The sequence below is a fragment of the Dromiciops gliroides genome, chromosome 2, assembly GCF_019393635.1.
Source record: "Dromiciops gliroides isolate mDroGli1 chromosome 2, mDroGli1.pri, whole genome shotgun sequence".
In the NCBI taxonomy this organism is placed as follows: Eukaryota; Metazoa; Chordata; class Mammalia; order Microbiotheria; family Microbiotheriidae; genus Dromiciops; species Dromiciops gliroides.
This window is the reverse complement of record NC_057862.1, coordinates 94,273,715-94,290,606: the sequence shown is the minus strand read 5'-3', so window position 1 is coordinate 94,290,606 and position 16,892 is coordinate 94,273,715. Positions and strand designations below refer to the sequence as shown.

Genomic DNA, 16,892 nt, shown 5'->3' with positions numbered 1-16,892 from the left:
TTCCCATCTCCCTACCTTTGCTCTAACAGTTCCCTATACATGGAACACACCTTTTCTTCACTTGTGTCTTTTAGAATCCCTTGTTCTTTTTTGACACTCAGCTTAAGCACTTCTTTCTACATGAAAACTTTCATGACTCTGCCTTCACCCCAGCTGCTGTTGTACTTCCTCCCCAAAACTACTTTGGATTTTTTTTTTGCTGGGCAATGGGGGTTAAGTGACTTGCCCAGGGTCACACAGCTAGTAAGTCAAGTGTCTGAGCCCAGATTTGAACTCAGGTACTCCTGAATCCAAGGCCAGTGCTTTATCCACTGTGCCACCTAGCCGCCCCTGGATTTCTTTTTTAAGTGCAATGCCTGCATTGCCATAAAGATGAAAGAATAAAAGACAATATTCTATATTGTCACACAGATAATCATACTGCCTACCTCAATAGAATGTAAGCTCCTTCAGGTGAGGGACTGCTTTTGTTCCAGTGGCTACCTTGGTGCCTAGTACTTAGGAGATGTTTAATACATACTTATTGATGGACTATTGAATTTTCATTCTCAAAATGACTATGAATAATACTTTTTATGGCAAACTTCCCTCCCTAGGATAAAATAGTTACCACTATTACTAACACAGAACTTGATTGCCCTTTTTAGAAAACTAGCTAGAATGGGTAGCTAGGTGGTACAGTGAATAAAGCACAGGTCCTGGATTCAGGAGAACCTGAGTTCAAATCCGACCTCAGACACTTACTACCCTGGGCAAATTACTTAACCCTCATTTCCCATCCCCCAAAAAGAAAACTAGCTAGAATGAAGTGGTTTTTTAAAAAAATCTTGCTTTCTCTGTTTAAGGAGCTGGAAAGTGTGTCTTTATTTTATAAGACCTTTTCTAGTTCTTAGATGTTATAATTAGGGATTTGATAACTGGGTGACCTTGGGCAAGTAATTTCACCTTTATAGGCCTCAGTTTACTCACCTGTAAAATGAGATGGGTAAGCGAGATGATTGCTAATGTTCTATGATGCAGATTATTATTCTCTTTCCCAATTACCTTATGAGAAAATAAACATACCAGGTTTCAAAAGAAATATTAATGCCTCACTAAAATAAGCCTAATGGTATAGAATGAAATTGCATGAATTTTAAAAATATATGTAACCAATTTTTGTTTTGGAGGTACCATTTGCCAAAAACATTTATGGACTGATAGCACCAAATTTTGGAGTTGGTTTTGCAATTGGTAAGTCACATAAGCTTTGTGCTGAGATATAACATTTGCTATGTTACCCGTGCTTGGAAATATTTGTTCTCGTTCTGATACCAACCTAAAACATTCTAAGAGCTTAAGATTAGCTAGATGGACAACAGCTTAAGGTTCAAATATAACATGTACTTTATCCATATTAAAGGGACCCACTTCCAGATTTTAGTCATTTTCTTTATGAAAACCAATTTTTGCAAAAAGCTGATATTTACAGAAGGCAAACTGACACTCTGCTGTTGACTCTGGGTAAACAGGGTAATATCCTCCACAGGGCACATTTGTACGCTCCGTATTTGTGAACAAGCTTACTTATATGAGTCTGGATATAAAATTGCAAAAGTGTGTCTCATGGCAAGATTTAGAATTGAAAACATACACTGACTCACAGAGGGTCTGGTCAATGAGTATTTTTGTAGCCAAAGGCATCCAATTTTGTAGCATTAGCATTACAGTAATTAATGTTAACTGAAAGATTAGAAAATTCCTGCCACTGATAATTTGAAAGAATTTTATACTCTATGGGTATGATCATACAGAACATTCATGATAAATGCGATGGCACTGGGACGAGAACACAAATGAAAGGTTTGGACTCTTCTGTAGTCTCATTTTCTATAGAGATGACATGGCTACCAAAATGACATCTATTATATGCTCTAAGTGCCACACCAGGGTGAGGGGAACCCTTACAGAGCTGATGGCAGCAAAGCAGGGCAAGTGCACAAAGTGAGCCTCAGAAAGGAAGGAAACAGGACTGAGAACATATACCTCAGGAACTTAGCAACGTCAAAAGTTCATCAAGGGTGACAGCTAGATGCCACAGTGGATAAAGCACCGGCCCTGGATTCAGGAGGACCCAAGTTAAAATCCAACCTCAGACACTTGACACTTGCTAGCTGTGTGACCTTGGGCAAGTCACTTAACCCTCTTTGCCCTGCCCCCCCCCCCAAATCATCAAGGAGCTCAGAAACAAGAGATCCACAGGAACCAATATGAGATATAGGAAAACATAGGAGAACTCAGAGAAAAAGCATGGAGAACGATAACAGCTGACACTTCCATGATGTTTTAGGTTCTCCAAAGCATTGTTACAAACATTATTCCCATTTGATCCTTATTAAAGTTTTAGGGAATAGGTAATCTTATCAGACCCATTTTATAGATGGAAAAAATAGGATGACAAAAATACTGTGACTTGCCAAAGACCATGCAGCTGACAAATGGCAGAATTGGGTTGCAAGTCCAGGACTTCTGCCTCCAAAGCTACCCCAGCACCACCCACAACATCTTTTTTGTCTCAAAAATAAAAATCATGATAATTTCCCACTATAAGCTCCAACACACTGAAATCTCCTTTTTATAATGAAAACAATTATTATCTGCCTTTGATAGCCCTTGTCATTATACCTTAATGAATGAACCCAGTCTTATAGCATATGCCTCATTAATACTCTGTAGTCCCCCACCTTTCTGCCAAGAGATGGAAGGCTGCTTCCTCTTTTCGCTGGCCCCAGAATTGGTTATCATAATTAATTGGCTTCCTGATAGTCCTGCCCAACATCTTTGTTGATAGGAATATATTGGCTGTTGTAGACTGTAATATGATTCTCATTTACTTTGTTGTAAACATTTGGCTTTTACTCTTTTCTTGGTTCTACTCTCTTCCCTCTTTCTGCATCAACTCATGCAAAATGTTCATGTACTAACTTCCCCTGAATTCTTTGTATTCATTGTTTCTTATGGAATAATCAATTGAGCCAATATGGCACAGTAGGAAGGGTTCTGGACTCAGGAGTCACAGTATGTGGATTCAGATCCTGATTCGGCCACTTAACATTTACCTGTGAGGCCTTTGGCAAGCCACATCCCATTTCTTTTGAAATCCTAAGTCCCTTCCATTTCTAGGTGTATGATTATTTTGATTACATTTGTAGGACACAATATAGTCTGTAATTACCAAGTAATGGGCACCCATCTTATTTCCAGAGTTGTTTTTTTTGTGGGGGCAGGGTTTAACACAAAAAGTAGAGCTCTGGATATTTGTCATACTTAGGATCTCTCTCTCATTGATCTCCTTGAGGAGTCTGCTCAATGGCAGGTTGGAAAGGTCAAAGGACTATGAACAGCATTCTTTCCGCCAATCACCTAGAACCCCAATCACTGAGTCCACCAATAACAAAGAAAGGACAGTCATGATCATAGCTGCTTGTGGGTGCAGCAGTAGCAACTTGTATTCCTCTAGCATCAGGAGGGTTCAGCCCTAGTAAACCTGGCCTGAAAACATATTTTAGTATTAGTTTTTTGTTTTTTAAGTTGTCTAGGTAGTGATTCCTCGGTAAAAAGATGTTCCCTTGCAAGAGGAAGTTTCCTGTTGATGACTCGCATAGATTGAAATAAAGCAATTAAGTGCCTACTATGTGCCAGACACTAGGTGCTTTATAAATCTCATTTGATCCTCAACACAACCGTAGGAGGTTGGTGCTATTATTCTCATTTTACAGGTGATGAAACTGTGACAGAGGTTGTCAGTTGTCCAGGGTCACACAGATAGTGTTTGCAGTCAAATCTGAACACAGGTCTTCCAAACCACAGGCCCACAGCTCTGTCCACTGTACCGCTGAGCTGCCTTGTGATGTTAAAACCCAAGACTTAGCTATCTTCTAAGGTTAAAATCCAAAAGGTAAGGTTTGTGTAATATGTTTCTCTGAAATATTGGTAGGAATGGTGGATTCCGCAATGATGCCCATCATGGGCTACCTGGTAGACCTGCGCCACGTCTCCGTCTATGGAAGTGTATATGCCATTGCAGATGTTGCCTTTTGCATGGGGTTTGCATTAGGTAAGGAAATGTTTTTTTTCCCAAGCACTTAAAATGGATTATTTAATAGTGTAAAACACCACTTTAAAAACTGTCTATCTGGGGGCAGCTGGTGGCGCAGTGGATAGAGGACCGGCCCTGGAGTCAGGAGTACCTGAGTTCAAATCCGGCCTCAGACACTTAACACTTACTAGCTGTGTGACCCTGGGCAAGTCACTTAACCCCAATTGCCTCACTTAAAAAAAACCAACTGTCTGTCTTGTTGCTGACTACAAAATTTTTAGGGAACTCTTTAATTTTCTATTTCCTAAAAGGTCCTTCTGTTGGTGGGGCCATTGCAAAGGCGATTGGGTTCCCGTGGCTCATGACAATTATTGGGATCATTGACATTCTCTTTGCCCCTCTCTGCTTTTTCCTTCGAAGTCCACCTGCCAAGGAAGAAAAAATGGTAAGATACTTATTTTACTATGTGATGAAATATTTTGATTGTTAGCATGAAACTCTAATGGAAGGAGTACTCCAGGAGTCGTGAAAGTTGGGTAATAGTTCTAATTCTATAAATACTAATAATTTATATTTACATATCTCTAGAGTTAAAGCGCTTTTCTCACCAAAGCTCTGAGGTAGGCAGTACAAATGCTATTTTTATTTTTATAATCAGTTCACAGAAGTTGACTTGCCCACAATCACATGGTGGTACCAGATCTTTAAAGTCCAATATTCTTTCTACTGAGTCATGCTTATTTCCAACTATAGTGACTTTGGGCAAGCCACTACCCCCCTCTAGGCCTTCTTTTCTTTATCTGAAAATAAAAGGGTTGGACAAATTTTAATAATGATGCAAGGAGACAGTCCTCCACTGCAATCTCATGACTCAAATGTAAAACACATTCATCTTCTTTGGAATGGAAACCTCCACAACATGAATTGGCCTTACTGCCTTCATGCTGTTTTCATTGAAAGCTCCAAGGAAATTGTCTCATTTTAATGTATTGTGTATTACTAGAACAGCTCCCAATTACTCAACCGATTGTATCCCATGAGCTAAGACTGTTTAGATCTAAGCACTAGGAGCAATGTGGCAGGCAGATTTCAGATCCATATAAGGAAATTTAAAATCCTCAAAACCTTCTTAACAGGTAAAGCTCAATAAATAACAAGCTGACTTTTTTCTAAAAGTAAAATGGGAAGACTTAGAAGTGATTTCCACATCATTCTTGTCATATGTGTATGAACTTACCTAAATTCATGTTGTTTCCTCACAATAGATTTTGAGGGTATGGTTAGTTTTGTCTTTTTGGTGGAGGAAGGTCTTTGTGCACTTAGCACAGTGTCTGGTATACATGAAGTACTGACTGATTAATGACCAGAACTCAGTAATAGTGGCTAGTGCCTTCCACCACGCTGCCAGCTAGTAGCAACAAACGTTAAAGCACTATATACACGTTAGCTATGATTCTAGTTCCTGCATTTCTTCCCTCGGATTTTGTAGCTATTCATTTTATTCCTCAATGTCCAAACTTGTTGACATTGGATTTTTCTTCGAGTTTAATAATCAATTTTCTTGCACTGCATTGCTATCTCCTCTTCATTGCCCAAGGTCATTATTTCCTGTCATTCTCTGCTCCACTCTTTCCTGCGGAGATGCAAATAGCAGCTGTTGATTTGCAGACTCAAACGATGCCATTATGCTAGCCTCCAATTATGGGCTGTAAACGGCACATCTCAAGTCTTTAATGACTCATCTTGCTAAGTATTTATTTAGATTTTTGACAGATTAAACTGAAAATGGCTTTCTGGGAACACTACAATACTGTTCTTTTCCCCCCTTTTGCTATGTTGTTCCTGTCCTCTTCCTCCAAAGAGGTAATATTTTTTGTTTCAATGAAATGTGGCATTGGCTCTCCAAGAGAGAGTGTGGCATAGCAGACAGCATCCTGGATTTTTGGAATCAGAAAGATTTGGATTCAAGTTCTGCCTGGCATGTGTAATCTGTGTGATCAAGGGTCTCTCAGTTCCCCTGGAGAACTCATAAACTACAGATTAAATGCTTGGTGGTGGATGTTTTCATACCACAAGTACCTAACTTCAATGAAATTACAGGTATGGACCAAAAAGAAAAATGGTTTGGCCCCAATGTGTGATAGGTGGGTATGCTGATTAGACATCTGCAGGTAGAAGAGGACAGTATGGTGGAAGGAGTATTGCACCCCATGTCAGATGTGTTAAAGGTTTTAAATATATTATCTCATTTGATCTTCACAATGACCCCATGAAAGTTACCACTACCCCCATTTTACAGAGAAGGAAATCAAGGCTAAGAAGATGAATGACTTGCTCAGTGACCCAGATAATAACTATTTGAGGCAGGATCTAACTTCAAGTCTTTCTAACTTCAGGGCCAGAACTAGATTTACTATGCCATGCTGACTCTTGAATCAGGTATAAAACCTTTGCAAAAAGCTTTCCTAGGCAAAACGGGGGACTCAGCATGGCAAAAATGCCCATACTGGATTTACACGACCAGGAGTCCAGTCTAGCTGCTAATGATAAACCTGTATTTAAAGGGGCAAATCATTCCCATCTCCTTGGGCTTTGGTTTCCTCTTCTGTAAAAGGGGATTAGACTAGAAAGTCTCCAAGACTTCTTCCAGTTGCAAGATTCCTCAATATTTGGTGGGAGTAGTTCAGTTGTGCCCAGCTTTTCATGATCCTATTTGGGGGTTTCTTGGCAAAGATACTGGAATGATTTGCCATTTCCTTCTCTGGTGGTCTAAGGCAAATTGGGTTAAGTGACTTGTTCAGGGTCACCTAGCCAGTGCCTGAGGCCAAATTTGAACCCAAGATGAGTCTTCTTGACCCTGGGCCCAGCACTTTATGCACTGCACCACCTAGCTGCCCCTCTAATGCTAACATGCTAGGTGTACTACAACACTGACTTAACCTAACTTGCATCCCCAAGATATTTTACTGTTTTATGCATTATTGCCTACCATTTTGATGGGTCTAATTAAGTCATATGAAGGAACACTGAGGATCAAGAAACTTTTGTCCGAAGTCTTTGGACTACTTGCAAAAGGTAGTAGGTGGTACACTGGTTGGAGAACTGGATTTGGGTTAAGGAAGACTTGAATTTGAATCCTGCTTCAGCCACTTATTAAAGCTATTTGACTCTGGGCAAGGAACTTCTTTCCTTTCAGGTAAAAAAGGGGATAACCCTCACACAAGGTTATCATGAAGAACACCTGAGTTAACCTAAGTGCATTGCAACCTTAAGAGGCTAAATAAATGCTATTATTATTAAGAGCAGATCTTTGGTTTGTGCATTCACTGTTAAGAGATTCTAGGCTAACTGGCTGGTTACTAAAAACAACTTGAAAATGAATCTAAAATCTAAGAATCAGAATTATAATAATAAAATTATGGTCTACATAACAAAAACCCCCAAAGATTAATATTACATGGGGGCTTTTTTGTTTTTTGGGTTTTTTTAGGCAATACTCATGGATCACAACTGCCCAATTAAAACAAAAATGTACACGCAGAACAACATTCAGTCGTATCCAACAGTTGATGAGGAAGAATCTGAAAGTGACTGACAACTTCAAAAGCCATAAGTATTCTGTGGTATACAATGCAGTGTTTCCTGTGAAACAGCTCATCAAAACATCTTGGTTGTACTGTATGCTAATGGTGTTGTAAAGAAGCCAAAGGTTAAAAACATTTTTTTCCCCCCAACATTATGAAAGATTGCTAACAGCCTTATAAAGAAAATGAAGCTTTTCTAGGGGGTTGTATAGTGTTAAAAATTTATTTTATGTATTTAATTTTATCAAATATCACACAATATATTTTTATTAAGCTCTAGTGTAAATCTGTATAAATGGTTGAATCTTGATCAAGTATAATTTTTTAAACTTACATTCCTGAACACTTAGCATAAGATTCTCTATTTTTTTCCCTGAATCGTTACTGGTAATGTGTATGAACATACAGCACATTATCTAGCCTATTCCAACAATGCAAAAACCATTCCATGTCCAAAGAATGGAACCAATCCAACAATTATCTCAAAAAGTTATCCTGAATTATAGTGCTGAATTGTACTTGAACTTTTAGTGTACACATATAAGTTAAAAATTGGCTGGGGAAATTAAAATTATTTGGAAAGTGTAATTTTTGAAGTTAAGGTTGTTGCTAGGACTTGTCAATCACTTTTTTGCATATATGTAAAATGACATTGGCATTACATTTCCATGTAAACAGTGTTTTGGGAAAGAGGTATTAATGTAAAGTTATTTTTATTCAATAGGATTTTAATGGTAATCATAGACTCAACTAAAAAGAAATTTCATTAAAGAGGCAGAGAAAAATACCAACCAACACACACTGGTATTATTTTAAAACTTGTTAATGCTTATTAGACTTTTGTTGATTAGATTTCATGGAGGGTGTTGTTATATAAGTGTACTCAACTTACATAATTTGGACTGTTCATCCTTTTAGTTCAAAATACTAAAACAAAGCCTAATTGTAAATATTTGCCTTAAAACAAAAAATCTAACCAAAATCTCAAGATATCTTCAATCTCTTTAGAACAACACTGTCTTGTAGTAGTAGGATATTAGGTTTTAGATTGCTTATAATTTTATTTTCTATATATATGAAATATGTTTACCTGATTTGTTAGAAAAAAATATATAATTGAAAATGGAGGTCAAATAAAAATGGAATGATCTATGTTCAAAGCTTCAATGTAATGAAGCAAGCACAATTAGGTGCAGAGTAGGGTTCATTTACATATATGTTTACACAACTATTAAGAAATAAAAATAAAACCAAACTGTCTAAAAAGATTCAACAAGTTATCAACATTCATCTCATGCAGTGTAATGTGGGATTTCATGTGAGTTCAACTGTGTGCCTTTTTTCAAAGTTAACAGCACATTTTGTTACAGTGGAGACTTGTTTACATATGGTTTTGTAAAATGTGCAGTGTATTTATAATACTGTATTAACAATATTGTGGTATACATCTGAAATGATGGTAGTGGCTAATTTAACAATTTTGTGATTGTAAAGCAAAGAAAAGTAGCCAAACCTTAGTTACTGGTTGTTCTAAAACTCCACATTATAAACATCAGATCAACAGACAGGTAGTTAAAAAGAAAAACGTATCTCTGATCTCATTAGTCCTTATTCTCTAGAAGAGTTGCCAGTTACACTCATTCCCATTTACTTTATGGAGATCTTATCAAGGTGGTTCCATCTGATTAAAAGTTCAGTTTCTCGGTGTGATGTATTCAAATAGAACAAGTTGTCTGTTGGTTCTGATGTTATATAAGACAGCCCAGGCAAAGACTGGTTGGAGCTAAAACAGAAGGTCAACACAAACTTTCTAATTGTACCTGTGTAACTGGCTATAAAAAAGGAATGGGCCAAAAAGAACCCCCCCCCCAACCCAACCCAACCCAACCCAGGAACTTTCAAGGGTTATGTGAAAGCAGCACAATGACAAGGAACTATACTTTAGGAGACATACTTAATTTTCTCAAGAGAACTAGTCAATAAGACTTCTATTGCTGACAGCCTGGGGACAGAAGATGGCCATTTGAGGAGTATGAAAAACTCCAACTAAGAAAGGACAAGAATTTAATTAAAAATAATTTAATATTTCAGGTTGGTAAGACCTGAAAGAGGGGCACATTCCTAATTATTTACCAGAACAAAAAGATGCACCAAATATGTTTACGTATCATAATATATAAAAGCAAAATACCTCTCCCATGACTGTACTTGGAACAAAAGTGGGTTTCACATTTGTAATTGGTTAAAAAAATTGTGTTGATGAAAGTACAAGAAGCTTACGATAAGGCAGTGCTGCATATGTGTCTTTTTTTGGAGGGGTTAGTGTACCTGTGAAATTCATGTTTCAGTCAACTTAAGAAATAAATGGGCTCTGAATTCTATACTATGCCTATTTCCATTTGTTTTGGACATTGGGATAATTGAAGATTTTTAAATGAGTAACTTTACCTTGGCCACATATAATTTCTTCTGGAATCTCTCCTGCATGTGGATATCTGGATTTGGATTGGTTTATTCCATGGTCTTAGGTTTCATACAATTGGATCATTAAAACCCGATCTCTTTAACGAGCAGCACAATTAAGACAAAGGTTGAGGCAAAAGACAGCTATGCACCTGAATTAACATTTTGGATATTCATATCAATATATGACTTGGTACAAAAAGATCAGTGAATATTTATTAGCTGCTGGATGATTTTGTAATTATAGTATCTGACTTTTAATAAAAGGTTATACTAATGTGAGGGGGGAGATGGCAATATAAGGTTTTAATTCAGAATAGCACATTTCTTATGGCTATAATGGCATAATGAAATTAAGAGTGAAGTTCATGGCTGGGGGTTTGAGATCTTTTGGATAAACTCTTTAGATACTAACACTCACAACAAGAATAAAAAAAAAAACAACCCAGGTATCTAATACTTAAGAGTCCCTCCCATGTTGTAAAACATCTTTATCTTGGAACCACAGGAATCTATCTACATACCTCAATTAGAGTTAAGATTAATATTCAAAGGCCAAGGAAAGTAACAAATTACAAAAGTTTTGAATCCAAAGATTATGTGACATAGGTGAAAAATGTAGTGAAAATTCTACTTTTGTTGATTTGGGTTGAATAATACCTTAAGAAAATTAAGCTAAATATTCTTACTTGTAATATAGTGGAGGTACACAGAAATCCTCCAGAATTTCCTAGATTTAGACAGTGATATATTGTGCATATTAAAAAAAAAACCTTTTAAGCAGCTTAAAAATGATAGCTTTATTTAATGAAATCAGACTTTATAAATGCTTGTTTCCATGACAAAATTCTAGTAGGAAGCAATCTCTGAAATATGTAACATCTACCAACTCTCTAGATGTCACAAAAATAAAAATATTCTTGTTTTCTGTGGTAGTCTTTATTATTTGTTTTTTTAGCTATTGATAACATAGCACGGCAGCAAGGATTACAACATCAGTAATGTAATGTATTATAATTTTTCCCTCTGGAGCCTTATGTCATATAAATTAGGTTAACTGGATTGTTGCTTCACCTTCTCTGATATATAACAGCAGTCCCCTTTACCCAGTGTATAGAAGAACAAACATTGCACTACATTAAATCTATACCTTACACATATCATTAGCAGCATTATGTAAATAAGGTTTTATCTAGGCTTTCTATAGTCATTGTTCTACATGGTTAAATACTTTCAAAACCTGAATGGATTTTCAGGAACCCAAAGTTTCCTGTTATTTCTACAGCTCTCTTAAACCAGGTGGAGAGAGATCTCATGGAGTTCTTGGATGTCAATGAAAACTACCTTGGCATTACCATAATCATAGTCGTAGTCACTAAAAAGGCCTGTAATCCCTGCTGGTCATCAGTGATGGTAAACTATTTTTATAAGCCAAAACTCGGTAGCTTAGCTATATAGGACACAATTTCATTTTCAATTTGAATTATTGAGTAATTTATAGGATATGTGAAATTTTAAGGAAATTTGTATCTGCAATGGTATTTTTAAAAAAATTATAGAACAGGCCCTTTAAAAAATTGGAATACATTTTTCACACACTTGGCTAAACAACATCTTGCAATTATTAAAAGTTGCATGAACAAAAGCATTCATTATGAGAGTGAAGTAGCAGTCTGTAGATCTGTGTTTCCCCATTTCCCCTCTCCCCGGATTGCTGCCTTAATAGGCTAATAATAATAACCATCTTGAATTTGTATGCTTTACTTTTAAATGTTCTCCCACACACAATGTTCTCCTCACAACAATCCTGTGAGGTAGAAAGGGCAGGTATTACAAACCCATTTTACAGATGGGGAAACTGAGGCACAGAGAGGCTATGTGACTTGCCTAAGGTCATAGAGCTTATTAGTAGAAATACTTGGACTAAAACTCAGGTTTCAACTTCTGGGCCACTGCCTTTTCCATTACATTATGCCAATTCCCTCCAGCCTTAGAAGTTATCATAAACTATTTGTAAATTATTAACCTGTTTTATAGCCAGTTTAATTTCCAAAATGTTGTAAAACCAATTCTCTTGTAAAGTACCTACTCACAGGGAAGAAAATATGCATATATGATTTATACATATGCAAAAAGCCAAAACATTCAAAATACTGTAGGGCAGGAGAAGGGGGAGGGGTGAGATGAAAGCGGGAGAGAAAAAGAGGGAGAAAGGGATGGGGGAGAGAGAGAATATATATGTACATCTCCCATCAATCACATGGTAGTAAGGAAGGATAGTCTAAATCTAGGATCATCTCAGATTTTCCTTTTCAGAGAATGGCTCCAATTCTGTCTGTCTATATTACATAAAAGTGTTCTGAATAAAAACACCCATTCCATTGGTCTAAATGAAGTTTTGTGATATGGGAGACAGCTAATGGATCAAACATGCTATTGTACAATGTTCTTCCCTAAGCAGTCTTCCTGTTTCTAAAACAAAACTCAATTACCAATCCAACTGCTTTACAGTCTTCTGAAACTTGACATCCTTTCCCACATTTTATTTCCTGCAGGATAAAGATTTTTAAGGATCTAAATGTTTAGAACCTTAAATGCTTTTTAGGAGATACATCAATCTGTAAAAGGTGAAGCATCAACATTTTGAAAGGTTAAATATCAAAGATCTATTGATTATATTTTTCATAATTTAAAAATTCTTAAATTTACAGTCAAAAAATGTTAGTGACCTGGCTAGAAATTCTTGACCAAATGCATCAAACTGTACCTATAACTTTCCATATTTCAATAGTGCAAGCTCTTCAAAGGAAGCAATCAGCTGGGTCTTTACATTACCATAATTCAATTGTACAACTTTTGAAAAGAACATTTTCTTAAAAACAAAAGCATAGAAAGCAAGCAACATCATATATAATAATATCTTTACTAAATCATCATAGACAAAATAAAAACCACAGTGTTCGCTTTCGTGAAATGTTTGGCCACCCCCCCAAAAACAATTCCTACTCCAAATCTACCTCCATTGTGAACCCATTTCCCTTATACCCTGTCCCTCCCCACCCCCCCAGTCAAAAAAAAAAAAAAAAAGAAAGAAACATCCTACAGCCAATTTGAGACAAAAACCAATGTAACATGATCAAAAGTTTCAAAACCTGTTCCCTCAGTGATTGCTGTGTTGTCAGTTTGGGCATGCAGCAAGTTCATAACTATCACCATGATGTAAATTAAAACATTTTTTAGAATTTTGACAGTATACTATTTAACACTAATTCAGAAACAAAAAGGAAAGTAACATCAACATGAAATGTTTCCATAATAGAAAAAGTTAAAAATAAATTAGTAAAAATAAATTCCCAATATTAACCCCTAAAGTATGTTATAATACAATCCAAATCAACCAATTTAGCCAAGTCAAATGGTCATACTTTTTGCTTGGAAAAAAATAACAAAAACCAAAAACCTATCATTTTTTTTGCTGTTAAGACGGGCAAATAAATGTAGAGAAGCAGGCCATACATATTATAAGAGTGTTTAAATGAGGGGGTATCTGATGTATTTTAGTAAGTGTAATTTTCCTGCAATTGTTTGGAAGGTTAAATAGGCAAACAGTCTACTACAGAGGTTCAGATGGGTCAAATAATTCATCTGATAGGCTCTCAAAAGGTTGAGCCTCCATTAGTTCACATATTTCATTATCGAGGTCTTCTTCTACATCTTCTGTAGTCACTTTTTTGGTTTGATATAAAGATAGAGTTTCTAGTTCTAGATCTTCAATACCTGCTCTGTAGTGTATCATAAGAAGCGTTAGAGCTTGCAGTCTTTCCCCTGATTTAGTCAAAGCAGTCGAAAGGAGTGCCTTTTTCTTTGCATCAGTTGCCTCTTTCTCTTCTCTAGCAATTGAGTTGTTGTGTTCCAGCTCCTGGTCAATTTCATTCTGCAGTTTATCTAACATGAATTCTAGCTTCTGGAATCTTTCCTCATTGGGCAAACCCCTATAAAGGTCACGACCAATTTCTTTCACTGCAATGAAGACGCTGTCATCTAGGCCTCCTTCTTTTCTTGCCAATTTGATTCCCCGTTTGAAAGGACTACAGATCTCTGTATCACTGCCTTCATTATCAGAGGTGTTTGGTGTTGGCTTGGGGGAGGGTTCTGCTAATTCAGTAATTTGTTCAGCTTGGCTTCTTCTAGCAGCTTGACGCAAGTTTAAGATACGAGAGCTAGTATTCCATAGTGTTCTTGTTATACCTGTACTTTTGCCGACTGATTTATTAGAAGGTATTCCCAACATACTTTCTTGTCCTTCGAGCCGAAAGTTTTTAAAGATCCGGTCCACTCGCTTCTCAGGTCCTACACAAAGTGGGGTTTCAGCAAAGCATTTTTCTTGACATTTTTTATGGCAAACATAAGCACAAAACATGCACTGAGAAGCTGCTTTAGTCCAAACTTTCTTCTTACAGTAGTCGCACCATGTTGGATTCTGGAACTGAGTGTCTTGGAAACTATGTTTATTTTCTGCAAAATTCATCTGTCCAACAATATAGTCATCTTTACTAAGGGTAGGAATGTCCTCTATCAAACTGCTTTCCTTTTCCTTCTCCATAAGATTCATATAATGTTCATGTTCTCCTTCTCTCAAATATTTGAAATGGATAGTAATATCACCAAAGCAGAATTTTTCATTGAATCCCTTTTGCAGACTCAGATTTCTCAATGCTGTTCTAGAAACCATAGCTTTGGGTGTTGGAGCATTCAATCTGAATTTTGTAAGATAATCCAAGTTTGAAGTAGCTAAACATCCTAAAGCAATCTCTTCTAGTTTTATACTAACATGTCCTAAGCAGATGAGAACACCCACCTTGAAAGGATCTCTGCACCACACTGCAACATTCAGGTACTTATGACAGCTTTCTATGTCAAAAATACAAGTTCCCTTTATTCTTGTCCATTTACCTACTTTATGGTGATAAAGAATTTCTGCTGATTCCCATGTTTGGTCATCTGCACTGTCCTTGTTAGCACTTTCTGAAACTGGGTCTTTTGCCACTTCCTGCCTTACCACAGTTGGCTTTGACATAGATGCCTCTTCTGTATGATTAATAGTTGTTGTTATTAACCTTTCTGAGAGTTTTTCTGTTTGTAGAAGGGAGAGTGATTTCTCTGTTTTTTCAACAGGTGTATCTGATTCTGCCTGGCTTTGAGTATCAGTAGAGGATGGAACAAATTTCAATACTGGCCTTGGTGACACAGAAGGCTTAAGAGATATTTGTGATCCTCTTGCTGACTGTTGTCCTGGGTCTAAAATTTCAGGAGTCTTGGGGGTCATTAATTTGGCTGTATCTCTGACTACAGAACTTCGTGGTGTCACATAACTTCCTGATTTACGAGTTAAGATTGGTGAGATAGATCCATAAGGCTTATTAAGAACTGCTCCTGAACTACGTTTGGGACTCTGACTTACTGATGGAACCTCTTCTTTGGGCTCATTTTGTACCTTGACATCGCATGCCAAATCTTCAAATTCTAAATCTAGATCTTTGTTATCGACATCCACTACAAGGCTAGCTATGTCCTCTTCATCATTTGGTTGATATTGGTTTGTCAGAAAACTATTATCTTCCAACTGTGTAAAACTATCCTGCTGTAGGACTGGCCCTTGATTGCTCTGACCAACAGGCCTTTCATAGTACACCATCACTCTGTCACCTGCTTGCTTGATGAGCTTTAACACTTGGATTGTAGATGTGATTTTAACTCCTATTTAAGAGAAAAACAAACGAACAAAGAAAACACAGTAAATTACTGTCATAAGAATCATTTATATCTGTAAATGTTGTAAATGTTATATTCAACTTTTGATGATCTGCACTAAGAGGCAGATGCATGGGCTAATATAACTAAATAAAACTCATTTGGCTCTGGGATAGATTTTTCTGAAATAGTGGGTTTGGTGCCATCCTATCCAATAGCCAAATACAAATAATGCAAATAGTTGAGAATTTAAACTCTTTCAAACCAAAAAGCACACTCAGAATTATTTAACTTCTTAAAATGTATTGAGAGGAAGGGATAAGTAGCCAAAGGATGTAAACAAAAAGTTCCCCAAAGAATTACATGCTATTAATGACCACATGAAAGATTGCTCTACATCACTAATGAGAAAAAGGCAAATCAAAACATCTCTTTACATTTTATTTGACACCTAGAATATTGGTGATTATCACAAAAGATGGAAATAGGGGCAGCTAGGTGGTACAGTGGATAAAGCACCAGTCCTGGATTCAGGAGGACCTGAGTTCAAATCCAGCCTCAGACACTTGACAATTACTAGCTGTGTGACCCTGGGTAAGGCACTTAACCCTCACTGCCCTGGGGGCGGAAATAATTAAGAAAAGATGGGAATTGTCAATGTTGGAGAGACTGTGAGAAGACAAACACACTACTACACTGTGGTAGAGCTGTGAGTCGCTATGATCTTTTTAGAAAGGAACATGAAATCGAGTCAGGATGGTGTAGTGGATAGAGAGCTGGCCACTAGGGAGGCCTAGGTTCAAATCCTACCTCTGACAAATGCTGGTTATGTGGCCCTACACAAGTCACTTAACTTCCCAGCACCCCGGACAAAGCAGATGATTTTCTTTGGTAAAAAGGGGTTTTTTCCACTGGCTATGCCAAGAAAATCATTAATCTGTTCCAAAAACAGAAAATGGAATTATGCTTTAAAAAAGTGACTAATTGCGCCAGAGATCTCATTGCTAGGTATTGAC

General features: G+C 36.9%; 2 protein-coding genes across 3 annotated transcripts in view; one reads left to right on the top strand and one right to left on the bottom strand.

Moving 5' to 3' along the window:
• SLC18A2 (solute carrier family 18 member A2) overlaps positions 1-8,215 on the top strand; it is a 45,999-nt gene extending 37,784 nt beyond the window's left edge. Inside the window, exons 13-16 of the mRNA XM_043981953.1 lie at positions 1,170-1,233; positions 3,977-4,096; positions 4,390-4,523; positions 7,569-8,215. Coding sequence (XP_043837888.1) covers positions 1,170-1,233; positions 3,977-4,096; positions 4,390-4,523; positions 7,569-7,673 — 423 coding nt within the window. The 3' untranslated portion in view covers positions 7,674-8,215. The remainder of the gene's footprint in view (positions 1-1,169; positions 1,234-3,976; positions 4,097-4,389; positions 4,524-7,568) is intronic.
• Positions 8,216-13,427: 5,212 nt separating this feature from the next.
• The window catches only part of PDZD8 (PDZ domain containing 8), a 119,170-nt gene continuing 115,705 nt past the window's right edge, over positions 13,428-16,892 (bottom strand). For both annotated transcript variants that reach the window (XM_043981952.1, XM_043981951.1), the window contains one exon: positions 13,428-15,882. In XM_043981952.1, coding sequence (XP_043837887.1) covers positions 13,739-15,882 — 2,144 coding nt within the window. In that variant the 3' untranslated portion in view covers positions 13,428-13,738. The remainder of the gene's footprint in view (positions 15,883-16,892) is intronic.